Source organism: Chelonia mydas, chromosome 7 (genome assembly GCF_015237465.2).
Source record: "Chelonia mydas isolate rCheMyd1 chromosome 7, rCheMyd1.pri.v2, whole genome shotgun sequence".
NCBI classification, from domain to species: domain Eukaryota; kingdom Metazoa; phylum Chordata; order Testudines; family Cheloniidae; genus Chelonia; species Chelonia mydas.
This window is the reverse complement of record NC_057853.1, coordinates 39398814-39415807: the sequence shown is the minus strand read 5'-3', so window position 1 is coordinate 39415807 and position 16994 is coordinate 39398814. Positions and strand designations below refer to the sequence as shown.

Below are 16994 nucleotides of genomic sequence, written 5' to 3'. Positions count from 1 at the left end.
ATAAAAACAATACTGTACCGTAAAATAAAATTTTATTTTTCAAAATGACACAAAACTTACATGTATGCTGAAATTAAAATAGCTTCTTTCTAGATTTTCTGATTGCAAAATTCTGGATAAGTTCATCGAAGCTGACTCGACGAAGCATGTCCGCTTCCATACACAATAGGGAAAGTGAATCAAGTCTGTCCTGACACACTGTTGTTCTCTGAGGGTTTTTTATTCTTTTCAGCTGAGAAAAAGAGTGTTCTGCAGAGCAGTTAGTAATCATCAGTGTTAGAAAAATAAGTAGTGCGATCTCTACATTTGGAAATACACATTGTATTCCGTCTTTCAATATTGTGTCATGAAGATCAATGTGACTGAATTTCATTTTTCCTGTTTCATTAAACTTTCGCGCATATAACAGTGGAACTGCCGTACTTCTCCACAGAGATTCATGTTCAAGTCAACAGGGTATGAGTCAACTAGCTTTTGGGAACCTTCTGAATATTGTTCGTCAGCTATCGTTTAGAAAAGAAAATCTACTTGATACTACTTTGTACACTTCACCTCTCCTCTTCATATGAGCTTCAAGTGTATCAATTATAGCGTAGTAAGTAGATACGCGAAATTTGTCTCTAGGATTCAATGCTGTTTCTGTTGCACTATCATTTGCTTGTTTTTTCCTGATTCGCTTGCGGGACTGGGCTTCTTTGTAGTTAGTATCAGGCAAGATATCTTTTGATATGTCTTCAAATCTTTCGAAATCATTCCTCAAAGTGTGTAAGTGGTCTACTAATGATTGACAGAGGTCTGCACATGTTTTCAGATCCAATTCTTTTTCTTGGAGAGCTTGACTTGTGTGGTAAAAGTGTTGTAAAATTTCATTCCACATGGTCAACATGAATACAAACTCTAGTTCTTGCATCTCATTTGCAATGTTTTCTGCCTCTCATATAGTTCCTCCCTTTTGTGATTGGTCTTCAGCTATACTTTCTAATGCATCCACAATCTTTGAGTAGGACTCCAGAATTGCACTTGTTGCCACTGCATGTGCCTCCCAGCGAGTATTAGAAAGAGATTTCAACACACGATCATTGCCCAAATATGTTTTAAGAACTGCCCATCGGGGTGTTGAGGCAGAGAAAAATGTATAAAGTAACTGGACTGTTGAGAAAAAACTTACTGCCACCGGACAACAATCAACAGCTCTGCGGCCAACAAGATTGAGAGTGTGCAGCACATGGTATGAATATGGCATATTTGTTCTGTTCTAAAAGCTTCTTCCGCATTCCTTGATAACGCCCTGACATGTTGGCAGCGTTGTCATAAGATTGACCTCTGCACTTTGAGAAATCTATTTTGCAAACTTGGCACAGATAATTCAGTAGTTGATTTGCCATTTCTTCACCAGCGTGGCTTTTCAAATTGTGGAATGTTATAAATCGTTCAACTGGTTTTCCAGCTGTGGGAGACACATATCTTTAGTACAATACTCAATTGATCAATATGTGAAAGATCAGGTGTAGAGTCGACAGACAAACTGAAGTACCCAGCAGTACTTATTTCACCCACTAAAGCTGAACAAACTTTGTCACTCATTAGACCAATGAGTTCATCACATATTGTCTTGGATAAGTATGATGGGTTACCTTTGCCAGCATTCCCATATTTTGAGATATGGCCTGCTAAAAATGGGTCAAACTGAACCACAAGCTCCAACAAGAATATAACTCAGAAGAATATGTCAATAATAAAACATAAATTTATGGCAATACATGACAGGATCTGATTTCCTCGCATTATTTCGATCTACATTAGTAGGATGCCCCTCTGGTTTAGGTGGTGGTAATTAATAAAAAGAGAACAGAAAAACAATGGGAAGAGTATGTAGTGGAGTGTAAGGAAGTCTAACAAAGTTCTGATTTTTCCCATGATGACTACTTCGATGCTTTTTTGAAATATCAAATATCAATTTTTTTCAAAAAAAAAATCTCATTTTTCTGGTGCCCTAAGCACGTGCTTAGTCTGCCTATTGGGTAATCCAGCCCTGAGTGTAGTGATTCTGTAAGGCAATAAAAAGGCCACTTCTGTCCCTATGGCGAATCCTACCTACTTCAGCCAGCAATCGAGGCAATTCAGTAAGACAGTGTGGGGAACTCAGTGTCTCATGGCCCTACCTACCCTACCAGTAGTGCAGGCTGTTACTGTCATTTGGCTGGTCATTTCGGAGAGAGGTGGCTCCAGATTACCAGTGTAGGGCCTGATTCTCCTTTCATATCAGTTTTGAGTGTGAAAAGTGAAAACTTTGCTAGGCAGGAAAACATAGATCCAGATTTGCTTACGACAGGCTGATGATTGTATTATTATTTTCAGGTTGAGCAAGAACGTATTGACAAGATCTGGCCAAAACTACGAGTACTTGCTCGCTCATCTCCCACGGACAAACACACTTTGGTGAAAGGTGAGTGCAAATAATCCATGTGTGCGTGAGTATTTATAGTAGCCATCGTTGTCTAATAGTGTCACCTACAGTACTTGTTTTTGATATTACAATCCAGATACACAGCAATGTACTGTTGGTAGGGCAGAGTGGAGGGAGGAAGAGGAGGAGCCAGGAGCTAGCTGTGTTATTTCTCATGTCACAATTGTTTCACTCATCAGAGAGTTAGGCCAGGCCAGGTCTGGGCTAGAAACTTTGGCTAGTAGAGCAAGTGTTGGTCAGGGGTGTGATTGTTTAACAACATTTCTCTACTGGGAAAAGCCCTAATATTGATGCAGTTATGCCACTATAAAAAAAATGGAGGTTAGGGACAGGGTCCAGAGTGACCTAGACAGATTGGAGGATTGGGCCAAAAGAAATCTGATGAGGTTCAACAAGGACAAGTGCAGAGTCCTCCACTTAGGAAGGAAGAATCCCATGCACCAATACAGGCTGGGGACCGACTGGCTAAGCAGCAGTTCTGCAGAAGAGGACCTGGGGATTACAGTGGACGAGAACCTGGATATGAGTCAGCAGTGTGCCCTTGTTGCCAAGAAGGCCAACGGCATATCGGGCTGTATTAGTAGGAGCGTTGCCAGCAGATCGAGGGAATTGATTATTCCCCTCTATTCGGCACTGGTAAGGCCACGCCTGGAGTATCGTGTCCAGTTTTGGTCTGCCCACTGGAGAAATTGGAGAGCACAGTGAAAATGATTAGGGGGCTAGGGCACATGACTTACCAGGAGAGGCTGAGGGAACTGTGGTTATTTAGTCTGCAGAAGAGAAGAGTGAGGGGGGATTTGATAGCAGCCTTCAACTACCAGAAGGGGGGTTCCAAAAAGGATGGAGCTAGGCTGTTCTCGGTGGCAGATGACAGAACAGAAGCAATGGTCTTAAGTTGCAGTGGGGGAGGTCTAGGTTGGATATTAGGAAACACTATTTCACTCAGAGGGTGGTGAAGCACTGGAATGGGTTGCCTAGGGAGGTGGTGGAATCTCCATCCTTAGAGATTTTTAAGGTCTGGCTTGACAAAGCCCTGGCTGGGATGGTTTAGTTGGTGATGGTTCTGCTTTGAGCAGGGGATTGGACCAGATGACCTCCTGAGGTCTCTTCCAACCCTAATCTTCTATGATTCTATGAAATGTTTTTGTGGAGAGCTTATTTTGTTTGAGAAAGCAATAGCAGTAAAATGCATTCTTTTGCTCGTATAAGCTGTGTCTACACTAGGAGGGTTTGCCACTATAGTTACACCAGCAAGCCCTTTCCAGTGTTGACAAGGCTTTAGTGATAGGGTAGAAAAGAGGGAAATATGGGGGAGGTGAGGAGAAATGTGTGAGAGAAGGGAAGGGAGGGGAGAGGAAACTCAACAAAAGTGGGTTTTTTTTGTTTTGTTTGGGTATGTCTACACTACAAAATTAGGTCGAATTTATAGAAGTCGTTTTTTTAGAAATCGTTTTTATATAGTCGATTGTGTGTGTCCCCACACAAAATGCTCTAAGTGCATTAAGTGCATTAACTTGGCGGAGTGCTTCCACAGTACTGAGGCTAGCGTCTACTTCCAGAGTGTTGCACTGTGGGTAGCTATCCCACAGTTCCTGCAGTCTCCGCCGCCCATTGGAATTCTGGGTTGAGATCCCAATGCCTGATGGGGCAAAAAACATTGTCGCGGGTGGTTCTGGGTACATGTCATCAGGTCCTTCCTCCCTCCCTCCGTGAAAGCAACGGCAGACAATCGTTTTGCACCTTTTTTCCTGAGTTACCTGTGCAGATGCAATACCACGGCAAGCATGGAGCCCACTCAGCTCACTGTCACCATATGTCTCCTGGGTGCTGGCAGACGCGGTACTGCGTTTCTACACAGCAGCAACAACCCATTGCCTTGTGGCAGCAGACGGTGCAATAGGCCTGAAAACCATCGTCATCGTGTCCGAGGTGCTCCTGGCCACCTCGGTAAGGTCGGTCAGGAGCACCTGGGCAGACATGGGTGCAGGGACTAAATTAGGAGTGACTCGACCAGGTCATTCTCTTTAGTCCTGCAGGCTGTCCTATTGTACCATCTTATGGTGAGCAGGCAGGAGATGAGGATGGCGAGCAGTCCTATTACACCATCTTCTGCCGGGGAGGCAGGAGATGAGGATGGCTAGCAGTCCTCTTGCACCATCTTCTGCCGAGCAGCCAGGAGATATGGATGGCTTGCAGCCCTACTGCACCGTCTGCTGCCAGCCAAAGATGTAAAAGATAGATGGAGTGGATCAAAACAAGAAATAGACCAGATTTGTTTTGTATTCATTTGCTCCCCCGTCCCTCCCTCCCTCCATCCCTCTGTGAAATCAACGGCCAACAATTGTTTTGGTGAAGTCTGTCAGGGGTACCTTGAAAACTTCAATGGAGATTCAGTCCTGCCTGAAATACCAGAGGGAGGGATAGCTTAGTGGGTTGAGCATTGGCCTGGTAAACCCAGGGGTTTGAGTTCAATCCTTGAGGGGGCCATTCTGTGTGACAGTTGTTTTTGTTTCTCCTTGATGTAAAGCTACCCCCTTTGTTGATTTTAATTCCCTGTAAGCCAACCATGTAAGCCATGTCGTCAGTCGCCCTTCCCTCCGTCAGAGCAACGGCAGACAATCGTTCCGCACCTTTTTTCTGTGCAGACGCCATACCACGGCAAGCATGGAGCCCGCTCAGATCACTTTGGCAAGTAGGAGCACATTAAACACCACGCGCATTATCCAGCAGTATATGCAGCACCAGAACCTGGCAAAGCGAAACCAGGCGAGCAGGCGACATCAGCTTGGTGACGAGAGTGATGAGGACATGGACACAAATGGGCCCTGGCAATGCGGGCATCATGGTGGTAATGGGGCAGGTTCATGCTGTGAAACGCCGATTCTGGGCTCGGGAAACAAGCACAGACTGGTGGGACCACATAGTGTTGCAGGTCTGGGACGATTCCCAGTGGCTGCGAAACTTTCGCATGCGTGAGGGCACTTTCATGGAACTTTGTGACTTGCTTTCTCCTGCCCTGAAGCACATGAATACCAAGATGAGAGCAGCCCTCACAGTTGAGAAGCGAATGGCAATAGTCCTGTGGAAGCTTGCAACGCCAGACAGCTACCGGTCCATCGGGAATCAATTTGGAGTGGACAAATCTACTGTGGGGGCTGCTGTGATGCAAGTAGCCAACGCAATCAAAGATGATCTGATATTAAGGGTAGTGACCCTGGGAAATGTGCAGGTCATAGTGGATGGCTTTGCTGCAATGGGATTCCCTAAGTGTGGTGGGGCCATAGAGGGGAACCCATATCCCTATCTTGGCACCGGAGCACCAAGCCAGCGAGTACATAAACCGCAAGGGATACTTTTCAATAGTGCTGCAAGCACTGGTGGATCACAAGGAATGTTTCACCAACATCAACGTGGGATGGCGGGGAAGGGTACATGACGCTCGCATCTTCAGGAACTCTGGTCTCATTCAAAAGCTGCAGGAAGGGGCTTTATGCCCAGACCAGAAAATAACCATTGGGGATGTTGAAATGCCTATAGTTATCCTTGGGGACCCAGCCTACCCCTTAATGCCATGGCTCATGAAGCCATACACAGGCAGCCTGGACAGTAGTCAGGAGCTGTTCAACTACAGGCTGAGCAAGTGCAGAATGATGGTAGAATGTGCATGTGGACCTTTAAAAGCTCGCTGGCAGAGTTACTGACTCGGTTAGACCTCAGCGAAACCAATATTCCCACTGTTACTACTGCTTGCTGTGCGCTCCACAATATCTGTGAGAGTAAGGGGGAGACGTTTATGGTGGGAGGTTGAGGCAAATCACCTGGCCGCTGGTTACGCGCAGCCAGACACCAGGGTGATTAGAAGAGCACAGGAGGGTGTGGTGCGCATCAGAGAAGCTTTGAAAACCAGTTTCATGACTGGCCAGGCTACGGTGTGGAAGTTCTGTTTGTTTCTCCTTGATGAAACCCCCCGTCCCTTGGTTCACTCTATTTCCCTGTAAGCTAACCACCCTCCCCTCCTCCCTTTGATCACCGCTTGCAGAGGCAGTAAAGTCATTGTTGCTTCACATTCATACATTCTTTATTAATTCATCACACAAATAGGGGCATAAACTGCCAAGGTAGCCCGGGAGGAGGAGGGAAGGACAAGGCCACACAGCACTTTAAAAGTTTAAAAGTTTAAAACTTATTGAATGCCAGCCTTCTGTTGCTTGGGCAATCCTCTGGGGTGGAGTGGCTGGGTGGCCAGAGGCCCCCCAATTGTGTTCTTGGGTGTCTGGGTGAGGAGGCTGTGGAACTTGGGGAGGAGGGCAGTTGGTTACACAGGGGCTGTAGCGGCGTTCTGTGCTCCAGCTGCCTTTCCTGCAGCTCAGCCATATATGCTGGAGCATATTAATTTGATCCTCCAGCAGCCTCAGCATTGAATCCTGCCTCCTCTCATCACGCTGCTGCCACCTTTCAGCTTCAGCCCTCTCTTCAGCCCGCCACTTACTCTCTTCAGCCCGCCACCTCTCCTCCCGGTCATTTTGTGCTTTCCTGCACTCTGACGTTGTCTGCCTCCACGCATTCGTCTGCGCTCTGTCAGTGTGGGAGGACAGCATGAGTTCAGAGAACATTTCATTGCGAGTGCGTTTTTTTCACCTTCTAATCTTCACAAGCCTCTGGGAAGGAGAAGATCCTGTGATCCTTGAAAACATGCAGCTGGTGGAGAAAAAAAAGGGACAGTGGAATTTAAAAAGACATATTTTATAGAACAATGAGTACACTCTTTCACGGTAAAGCTTGCTGTTAACATTACATACATAGCACATGTGCTTTCGTTCCAAGGTCGCATTTTGCCTCCTCCCTCCCCGTGGCTAACAGCGGGGAACATTTCTGTTCAGCCACAGGCAAACAGCCCAGCAGGAACGGGCAACTCTGAATGTCCCCTTAAGAAAAGCACCCTATTTCAACCAGGAGACCATGAATGATATCACTCTCCTGAGGATAACACACAGAGATAAAGAACGGATGTTGTTTGAACGCCAGCAAACGTACACTGCAATGCTTTGTTCTACAGTGATTCCCGAGTATGTGCTACTGGCCTGGAGTGGTAAAGTGTCCTACCATAGTGGACGGAATAAGGCTGCCCTCCCCAGAAACCTTTTGCAAAGGCTTTGGGAGTACATCCAGGAGAGCCACGAATGCAAGGGCAAATTAATCATTAAACATGCTTGCTTTTAAACCATGTATAGTATTTTAAAAGGTACACTCACCAGAGGTCCCTTCTCTGCCTGGCGGGTCCGGGAGGCAGCCTTGGGTGGGTTCGGGGGGTACTGGGTCCAGGTCCAGGGTGAAAAACAGTTCCTGGCTGTCGGGAAAACCGGTTTCTCCGCTTGCTTGCTGTGAGCTATCTACAACCTCATCATCACCATCATCTTCCTCGTCCCCAAAACCTGCTTCCGTGTTGCCTCCATCTCCATTGAAGGAGTCAAACAACACGGCTGGGGTAGTGGTGGCTGAACCCCCTAAAATGGCATGCAGCTCATCATAGAAGCGGCATGTTTGGGGCTCTGACCCGGAGCAGCTGTTTGCCTCTCTGGTTTTCTTGTAGGCTTGCCTCAGCTCCTTAAGTTTCACACGGCACTGCTTCGGGTCCCTGTTATGGCCTCTGTCCTTCATGCCCTGGGAGATTTTGAGAAACGTTTTGCCATTTTGAAAACTGGAACGGAGTTCTGATAGCACGGATTCCTCTCCCCATACAGCGATCAGATCCCGTACCTCCTGTTCAGTCCATGCTGAAGCTCTTTTGCGATTCTGGGACTCCATCATAGTCACCTCTGCTGATGAGCTCTGCAGTCACCTGCAGCTTGCCACGCTGGCCAAACAGGAACTTGAAATTCAAAAGTTCGCATGCCTTTTCCTGTCTACCTGGCCAGTGCATCTGAGTTGAGAGTGCTGTCCAGAGCGGTCACAATGGAGCACTCTGGGATAGCTCCTGGAGTACCCCAAATTCGACCCGGCAAGGCTGATTTCAGCACTAATCCCCTTGTTGGGGGTGGAGTAAGGAAATCGATTTTAAGAGCCCGTTAAGTCGAAAAAAAAAAAGGCTTCGTCGTGTGGACGGGTGCAGGGTTAAATCAATTTAATGCTGCTAAATTTGACCTCAACTCCTAGTGTAGACCAGGGCTTTGTCGTCTTTTATAATACAGGAGTGTTGTCTAATGATTGGAGCACTGCGCTGTGAGGTAGTGTTCTGTTTCTAGCTCTGCCACTGATGACTTCTGTGACCTCGGGGAAGTCACTTAAACTTCCCTTTACATCATCAATAAGATGAATCAAATAATACAGTACCTTAAGGATAAGCATTCTATCAAATGCTGCATAGACAACTTAGCATTGATGAGCAGGACAAGGGAATTTACTGAAAGGCCATTTGTGCAAGTTTTGACATTTCTTTCTGTGGCTGAGTTTGCAGGCTCACTGCACAATTCATAGGTTTAATGCAGTTCTCAGCAAAGTTTCAACATGTATTTAACAAATGTAGGTCAAAGTGGTTTCATTTTAAACCAGCTTTTGTTTACTTCATAAACAGGTGTTTTGAATATGAAAACCCATACAATGCATCCTCCATATTCCCTGTGAATTAGTGATCCTATGAAGTGGTTGCCCATGTCTGGGCATACCCATACTCTTTTACTGCCTGTCTCCTTACCCCTCTTCTTCTCTAGAGTGGCAGACGTGGTTTCCCAGGCAGTCACGTCTGTTGTCTTTGTAGGCTACCTGAAAAGTCTAACTGGAAATAACAAAGGAAGTTTCTCTTGCAGGAGTGGTGGAAATACAAATGTGGATTCATTAAAATGTGATTCATTGATTTCTTGCTTGTCAATATTTTCATTGTGGCTTTTCAGTTAGGCCTGGTCTACACTGCGCGGGGGAATCGATATAAGTTACGCAACTTCAACTATGTGAATAATATAGCTGAAGTCTACGTACTTAGATCTACTTACCATGGTGTCTACACTGCGGTAGGTTGACTGCTGACGCTCCCCCATTGACTCCGCCTGTGCTTCTCACTCTGGTAGAGTGCCGGAGTCGACGGGAGAGCGCTCGGCGGTCGATTTATCGTGTCTTCACTAGACGCGATAAATCAACCCCCTGCTGGATCAGTCGCTCCAGAGATAAGTGTAGACATGCCCTTAGATTAGAATGTGGCATGGACTGGGAGTGGAAGAGCATGCATGCAGGTAAGAGGTACTTAATAAGAAGTAGGAAGAACTAACAGTTATTAATGAGAGAGGAGCTATAGATTTTTTGATATTTGTATGCAGCTGTTGATTAAAAATAACCCACAATTTAAAATATATATATTCAAACTTACCTAAAAACAGCAATACAAGGGTAAGAGCTCTACTTGCTGATATCTTTAGGAGAGCGGTTTTTAACGTTTTAAGCTGAGCCCCCCAATTTTTGGTTGTGTCCCCCACAACCCAGACAAAAATACACACACAAAAGTATTCTTGATAGCCTGCTCATAAACCTAACAGAGACCTTAACACAACTTGAATTAAATTACATGTACGTTTAAGTTTCAAATACACCAATGCTTACCAATGACCCAGCCAAGGCTTCCTCAGTAGTGGGCTGCTTCTGCCTTGCATCCAGGTTGCACTGCTAGGGCAGGGCCAATACCTGCCCCTCCCCCCTTGGATTTCCAGGTTGGGGGAAGGCACGTTTGATGGTCTCTGGGGCAGAGCCAGCCCTGGTCACGAAGGCTGCCTGGAACAGAAATCGGCACGACTGTGGTGAATGTTCAACTGACCCAGTCTGGGTGGCTTACTGAGGTGAGGAGAGGGTGTGGAGGTGGTGCTCCCTTGCCTGGGCCCAACTGTGTGGCTGACACAAGCCACCTGGTGTTGCTGCTCACCCCCCTCCCACCCTGAACTTTCCTCCATGACCCCCAAGGAGGGAGGGATGCCCCACAGTTTGAGAATCTGTGTATTAGGAAGAGAGTCTTTTCATCATGGTGACTCCATTCACATGACTAAAGTTCTGCCACCTTTGAGGTTAAATGCAAGGTTACATGTTTTAAAAAGCAGATTCCATTTTGGCATAAAACTGATTTAATTCCTCAATCCCCACTGGCTGTCTGCAGGTTCCAGGTGTATATTTAGGAGTTTGTTTTGACTTATAAAGTGCACTCCCCACCCCACTGCCACAGCTGCAGTCAGCGGAGGCACTCAAGATGGAGTCTCTTTCATGGAAAAGAGAGGTGCTGTTTCCAGGGTGTTGTCCATGGAGGCCCCTCCACTGTGGAACCAGTTCCTTCCTTGGTCTGAAACCTGAATCTGTTGGTCCTGAGGGCATACTCCAAGGCCTATGTCTACAATCAGGCTGTTGGGATGAAGGGCTGTGATACAGGCTGATATATGTGCTATGGGGTGTTAGTGGTTGGTCTGATTTAATCTTAAAGTATTTTCAGATTCTGGGTGAGAAATAGCTGCTGACTACATCCTTTTATCCTGTATATTGAACTGATGACACAGGAACTTAGGGTGGAATTTTGAAAAGCATCTAAATGACTTTGGGGAGCATAAGTCCCATTGTAAATGAATGGTTTCAGAGTAGCAGCCGTGTACTTTTGAAAATGTAGGGTGATTCTGACCCTCCCTCCAGCCTCAGTATGGTGGGTAAAGGAGCCAGAATGTGGTGTAAATGATCTCTTAAAGCCCTGGCTCTGGCTAGAAGAGAATTCCCCTGACACAGGAACGGAAGTTGATAGCCATAGACTGTCTTCTGAAGAACCTTCCCTCGTCCCCTTCTAACCCGGGCATAGGGAATGTGTCAGGGGTAGCAACGTAGCATGGTGGGTACTCTGGGCTTCACTGCTGCTTCTCAGAAGACGGATACAAGCAGCTGTAGCTTAGCTTTTCAGGACTAAATTATGCCAGGTGGTGTTTAGGCCCCCAGAACAGCCCAAAATTGCAAGGGTGCAAAGGCGGCTTAAAGCCCTCAAAAGTTCTGTGCTGCACTTCTGAGATGCAAGACAGATTCTTACCCTAAAGCCTAATATCGGTGCATGGTTCTAAATTCTAATGGAAGTGCATATTGAGAATGTCATAAAATCAAGGAAACAAATCGTTGGAGACTGCCTGTGTGAGTGGATCATGCAGGATTTTCCCCTAAGAGGAAAATTAAATCAACAGTTGAAGAGAAGTAAACAACAAAATATTAACAAGATTTACTGTATGTGCAGTATGAGATTTTGAAAAAGATATTCCATTGCAAAATATCTTATATAACTGGTATTGTTGGTAACATTTTAGAGATGATGATGAGATCAAATGAAAAAACAAATTATTCAGTGCAGTTTAAGAGCAGCTCTTCATTGCTGTGAAACTTTTTTCATTTATAACACTTCAAGGGCCCTTAAAAGTTACAGGAAATTATTTAAATGTTCACTAGTTCTGAAGTACGTGTTTCTCAGTCACTTGGGGGACAGAGAGAGTTTTCTCTTTGATGCATTAGGTTCACTCTAGGGCTAAAAATACACATCACAAAACAAACTTTCATATTTAATTTTTAATGACATACAGCTGCCGGAGGGAGGGAGCACTTTTTTATTTCACTGCCACAATCCTGCCCAGCAAAAATCATTTTTATATAGCATAAGACACTTTTATTATACATTTTTGTTCTTTTGTAACATTGAGACTCAGAAAGGCATCGTTCAGCATTTCAAGTTGGGAAGGCACTACTTTGTTACATATGTAAGGCTGCTCCAAGGCACTGGAGTTTTCAGCTTCCAAAATAGGTTTGAGAAGTTTTTTTTCTTGGACATGAAGATAAGATTTATTTCAATCTAGAAATGAATCCCCTGTCTGTGTGTGTGTGTGCGTGCATGCATTTTATAATATGTATTCTGTATATAACATGTAGCAGCCCCTCGGTGCCTTGAGGTTACCCTTTAAGGCCTCAGTCTTGTAATTGGATGTTCCCAAACAAGTGTCTGCTCCAGCCCTATTGAAATCAGTGGGTTCTGCATGGGCTCAGGTGTCTGCATCTGCTGATCTGATTGCAGGACAAGGGTCTGCAGTCATATTCTTTTCTGTTTCATTCTAATAGTATGTAATGTTTATATTGGAGCACCAGGCACTTAAATATCACAGTTCTGTCTGAAAATGTACCCACTGTTGTTGCAAGTTACATCCCTCCCCACCCCCCATCCCAAGGGCCTAATTCTGCACACACTTAAACACTTAACTTTTTGCATGTGAATAGTCCATGGGACAACTCACGTGAGTACGTTTGCAGGATCCAGGTCCTAAGATTAACAAAACTGAAAGAAACTAGAGGAAAAATTATTTTCTATATTTTTATCAGTATACTTCTGGATTTGAAACACTCTTGTAAATAGTCAGTTTCACTGTTCTCTCTATAGTCAGTCAGTTTCCCCTATTACATCTGAGAGTCATTCACATAGCAGCAGAGTAGAAAAAAATGTGATGTGATTGTAAGAACACAATCATTGGCAGTGGGCCTCATGGGAAGAAGGGTTTTAACTATGACTAATTTTATTTCAAGTTTCCTTTTAAGTAAAAGCTCTAAATTATTATATGATTAACCAAGAGCCTGTAAAAGTTTTAAAGTTAGGAAATGTATCTAAATTTTAAAGGTTGATGTGAGCTGAGCAAATATTTTTAGAAGATATATTTAATACAATTGCTTGTATTAAATTTGTAAAAGAAATACATATTAGGTGATCCATCATAGTGGACCAGTAGTACCTAAACATAAGTGTGGCTGGAATCTTCATATTTTTAGCATTCCTTGTCTCTCATTGTTTCAGTTTATTGGCAGACGTGGGAAGGGACAACTAAATCCCAATCTGTTCTGTTCTTTTAAAACAAATAGTATTTTACAGATAACTCGAAGGGTGGCATTGCTACTGAGATGTGTTAAAATAACCTGGCATTTATGCTGCAATGAAGTGAAACCTGAGGCTCCACTTGTCGATGCCTTTGATCTAAGCAGCGGGTAGAAAGGGGTTTACTTATAGATGAAATGGAAGACACACTTGCTGACTAATAATCTCTGTAATATGGTCCAGAGCGGATTTGATCTAACAGCTCCTTGAAGGTAGGGAGACATGTGAGTTGATATATTTCATTTTAAGTTGTATATGAGATCTTGTTGTCCTGTACTGGAGTAGTAGATGCTTATGGCTACATCCAGATCATGTTGAGGGGTTCGGATCAGAGATATGTAAGGGGAGATAGTTTCGGAAACCACATGACTCTTGGAGTTGTTCTTCCATATCTTGTGGAGCTGTGTGTTAAAACTCTGTATGTAAGCATCTGACTGGACTAAAGTTGTTTACCATCAACTGTTTTTCTGACTCTAAAAGTGAGCATTTGAAACCAAAATATATTCTTACAGAAACTGTGAACCAGTGGAGTTGTAATGAAGTGCCCATTCTCTGAATCAGGTCCCATCCCTATCGATATTCTTCACTGAACGCTGTAACAGATCCTATAAACACAGTACCATAAATAAGGTTCTCATACAGTGGACCTTGCTCATGACCTTTTTTTGGTGTGAGCCTGCTTTTGTCGTTATATTCTTTATACAAATATATTTATTATTAATTCTTTTTCCTCAATTATTAAGGGAGACTTTTGCAAACTGGTCGATTTTCATCTTGTACTGAAAATAGCCCATGCTGGTCTCCTGTTATAGGCCATTTCACAATCACTGGCCCTCCACCAAAGATCCCTAATTGCCAGCTCTTCTGAGCTTCACCCTCAGCTGCATTGTCTTAGATGAGTGTAGTTGTCCAGGCAGGTCATGAACGGAGAATTGGTCTCTGCCCAGTGGGACCTGTAAGCTGTAGACCAGAACCTTGATTGGCTCTGTTAATGAATGATAAACCAGTAAAGGGTTCTGAGCACTGGTCTGAAGTGCTGTGGGTGGTTGGGAAATGGTCTACTGTGTGCTTTGCAAGCTGGAGTCTCAACCTTCAGTGCCAGGTAGAGTGAATGTTAATAGTTTAATATGGAAATTGACAAGCAAACGGATAACTGTGGTAGGTACTGGTCCAAAAAGAAGCATTAGTTTCTCAGTATTTCTCACCACTGCAACTATCATTAACTAGGATTAGCTCTATAAATCCCCAATATTTGGTGCTAATTTGTCAAATGGAAGGCAGATGTCCTTGATGAAGGTAGAAATCAGTGTCCTGCCAGGCTGCTCACAGTATTTCCATTTTCCTACCAAATCACTTTAGTCTTACCTGGGTTAAGCCTGATCTAGCTGTTTTTCGTCCAAGTGCTTATCTCTCACCGGCATTTGACACATCTTTGTGATGGCATTAGTGGTATATGTTTAAGTGAAGATGTAAAGATGCATATTGGTGATAAGTGTGTATCACCATGACATCACATGCCAAATGTTAAAAATAAGATTAAAAAGTCTGGATCTTTTCAGGATGCTGCATCTGAGTGTTCTGGAGGATAAGGAGCTGTTTATCACAGTAGTCTGGGTTGTTTTTCAGAGGAATGATTGAAGCCTTCAGAATGCTATTAAGTCCACTCCTACAAAACTTTGTCAGTGAGTTATCAGGACCTTGCAATCGTAGAATCATAGAATCATAGAATATCAGGGTTGGAAGGGACCCCAGAAGGTCATCTAGTCCAACCCCCTGCTCAAAGCAGGACCAAGTCCCAGTTAAATCATCCCAGCCAGGGCTTTGTCAAGCCTGACCTTAAAAACCTCTAAGGAAGGAGATTCTACCACCTCCCTAGGTAACGCATTCCAGTGTTTCACCACCCTCTTAGTGAAAAAGTTTTTCCTAATATCCAATCTAAACCTCCCCCATTGCAACTTGAGACCATTACTCCTCGTTCTGTCATCTGCTACCATTGAGAACAGTCTAGAGCCATCCTCTTTGGAACCCCCTTTCAGGTAGTTGAAAGCAGCTATCAAATCCCCCCTCATTCTTCTCTTCTGCAGACTAAACAATCCCAGCTCCCTCAGCCTCTCCTCATAAGTCATGTGCTCTAGACCCCTAATCATTTTTGTTGCCCTTCGCTGGACTCTTTCCAATTTATCCACATCCTTCTTGTAGTGTGGGGCCCAAAACTGGACACAGTACTCCAGATGAGGCCTCACCAGTGTCGAATAGAGGGGAACGATCACGTCCCTCGATCTGCTCGCTATGCCCCTACTTATACATCCCAAAATGCCATTGGCCTTCTTGGCAACAAGGGCACACTGCTGACTCATATCCAGCTTCTCGTCTACTGTCACCCCTAGGTCCTTTTCCGCAGAACTGCTGCCTAGCCATTCGGTCCCTAGTCTGTAGCGGTGCATTGGATTCTTCCATCCTAAGTGCAGGACCCTGCACTTATCCTTATTGAACCTCATCAGATTTCTTTTGGCCCAATCCTCCAATTTGTCTAGGTCCTTCTGTATCCTATCCCTCCCCTCCAGCGTATCTACCACTCCTCCCAGTTTAGTATCATCCGCAAATTTGCTGAGAGTGCAATCCACACCATCCTCCAGATCATTTATGAAGATATTGAACAAAACGGGCCCCAGGACCGACCCCTGGGGCACGCCACTTGACACCGGCTGCCAACTAGACATGGAGCCATTGATCACTACCCGTTGAGCCCGACAATCTAGCCAGCTTTCTACCCACCTTATAGTGCATTCATCCAGCCCATACTTCCTTAACTTGCTGACAAGAATGCTGTGGGAGACCGTGTCAAAAGCTTTGCTAAAGTCAAGAAACAATACATCCACTGCTTTCCCTTCATCCACAGAACCAGTAATCTCATCATAAAAGGCGATTAGATTAGTCAGGCATGACCTTCCCTTGGTGAATCCATGCTGACTGTTCCTGATCACTTTCCTCTCCTCTAAGTGCTTCAGGATTGATTCTTTGAGGACCTGCTCCATGATTTTTCCAGGGACTGAGGTGAGGCTGACTGGCCTGTAGTTCCCAGGATCCTCCTTCTTCCCTTTTTTAAAGATGGGCACTACATTAGCCTTTTTCCAGTCATCCGGGACTTCCCCCGTTCGCCACGAGTTTTCAAAGATAATGGCCAAGGGCTCTGCAATCACAGCCGCCAATTCCTTCAGCACTCTCGGATGCAATTCGTCTGGCCCCATGGACTTGTGCACGTCCAGCTTTTCTAAATAGTCCCTAACCACCTCTATCTCTACAGAGGGCTGGCCATCTCTTCCCCATTTTGTGATGCCCAGCACAATCAATCTATGAAGGCAGAAGAGAGGTAGTAGAATCAGATAAGCATTGAGGTTAGGTCTCAGTTCATAACCACTGTGAGGTCAGCAGTTAATGCAGTTTATCCTTGCCATGATTGCACTTTGGAGACTGATTGTGAGAGGCCCAGGATGTTGGCAGATGTCAGGTGGCAATGGAATTTGGTTTTCAGTGCTTTGCAAAGGAATGGTGGGTTCGAGAGACTAACTGCTTCAGTGCTGGGTTTTTGAAAGTATCTTCAAAAATTATTAGATGAACATGAAA

At 44.7% G+C, this 16994-nt stretch overlaps 1 protein-coding gene across 17 annotated transcripts in view; it reads left to right on the top strand.

Annotated features, from left to right (window-relative positions):
* The window catches only part of ATP2B2 (ATPase plasma membrane Ca2+ transporting 2), a 708548-nt gene that overhangs the window by 641997 nt on the left and 49557 nt on the right, over nt 1-16994 (top strand). For all 17 annotated transcript variants that reach the window (XM_043550962.1, XM_043550952.1, XM_043550956.1 and 14 more), the window contains one exon: nt 2359-2446. In XM_043550962.1, the coding sequence (XP_043406897.1) occupies nt 2359-2446 (88 nt within the window). The remainder of the gene's footprint in view (nt 1-2358; nt 2447-16994) is intronic.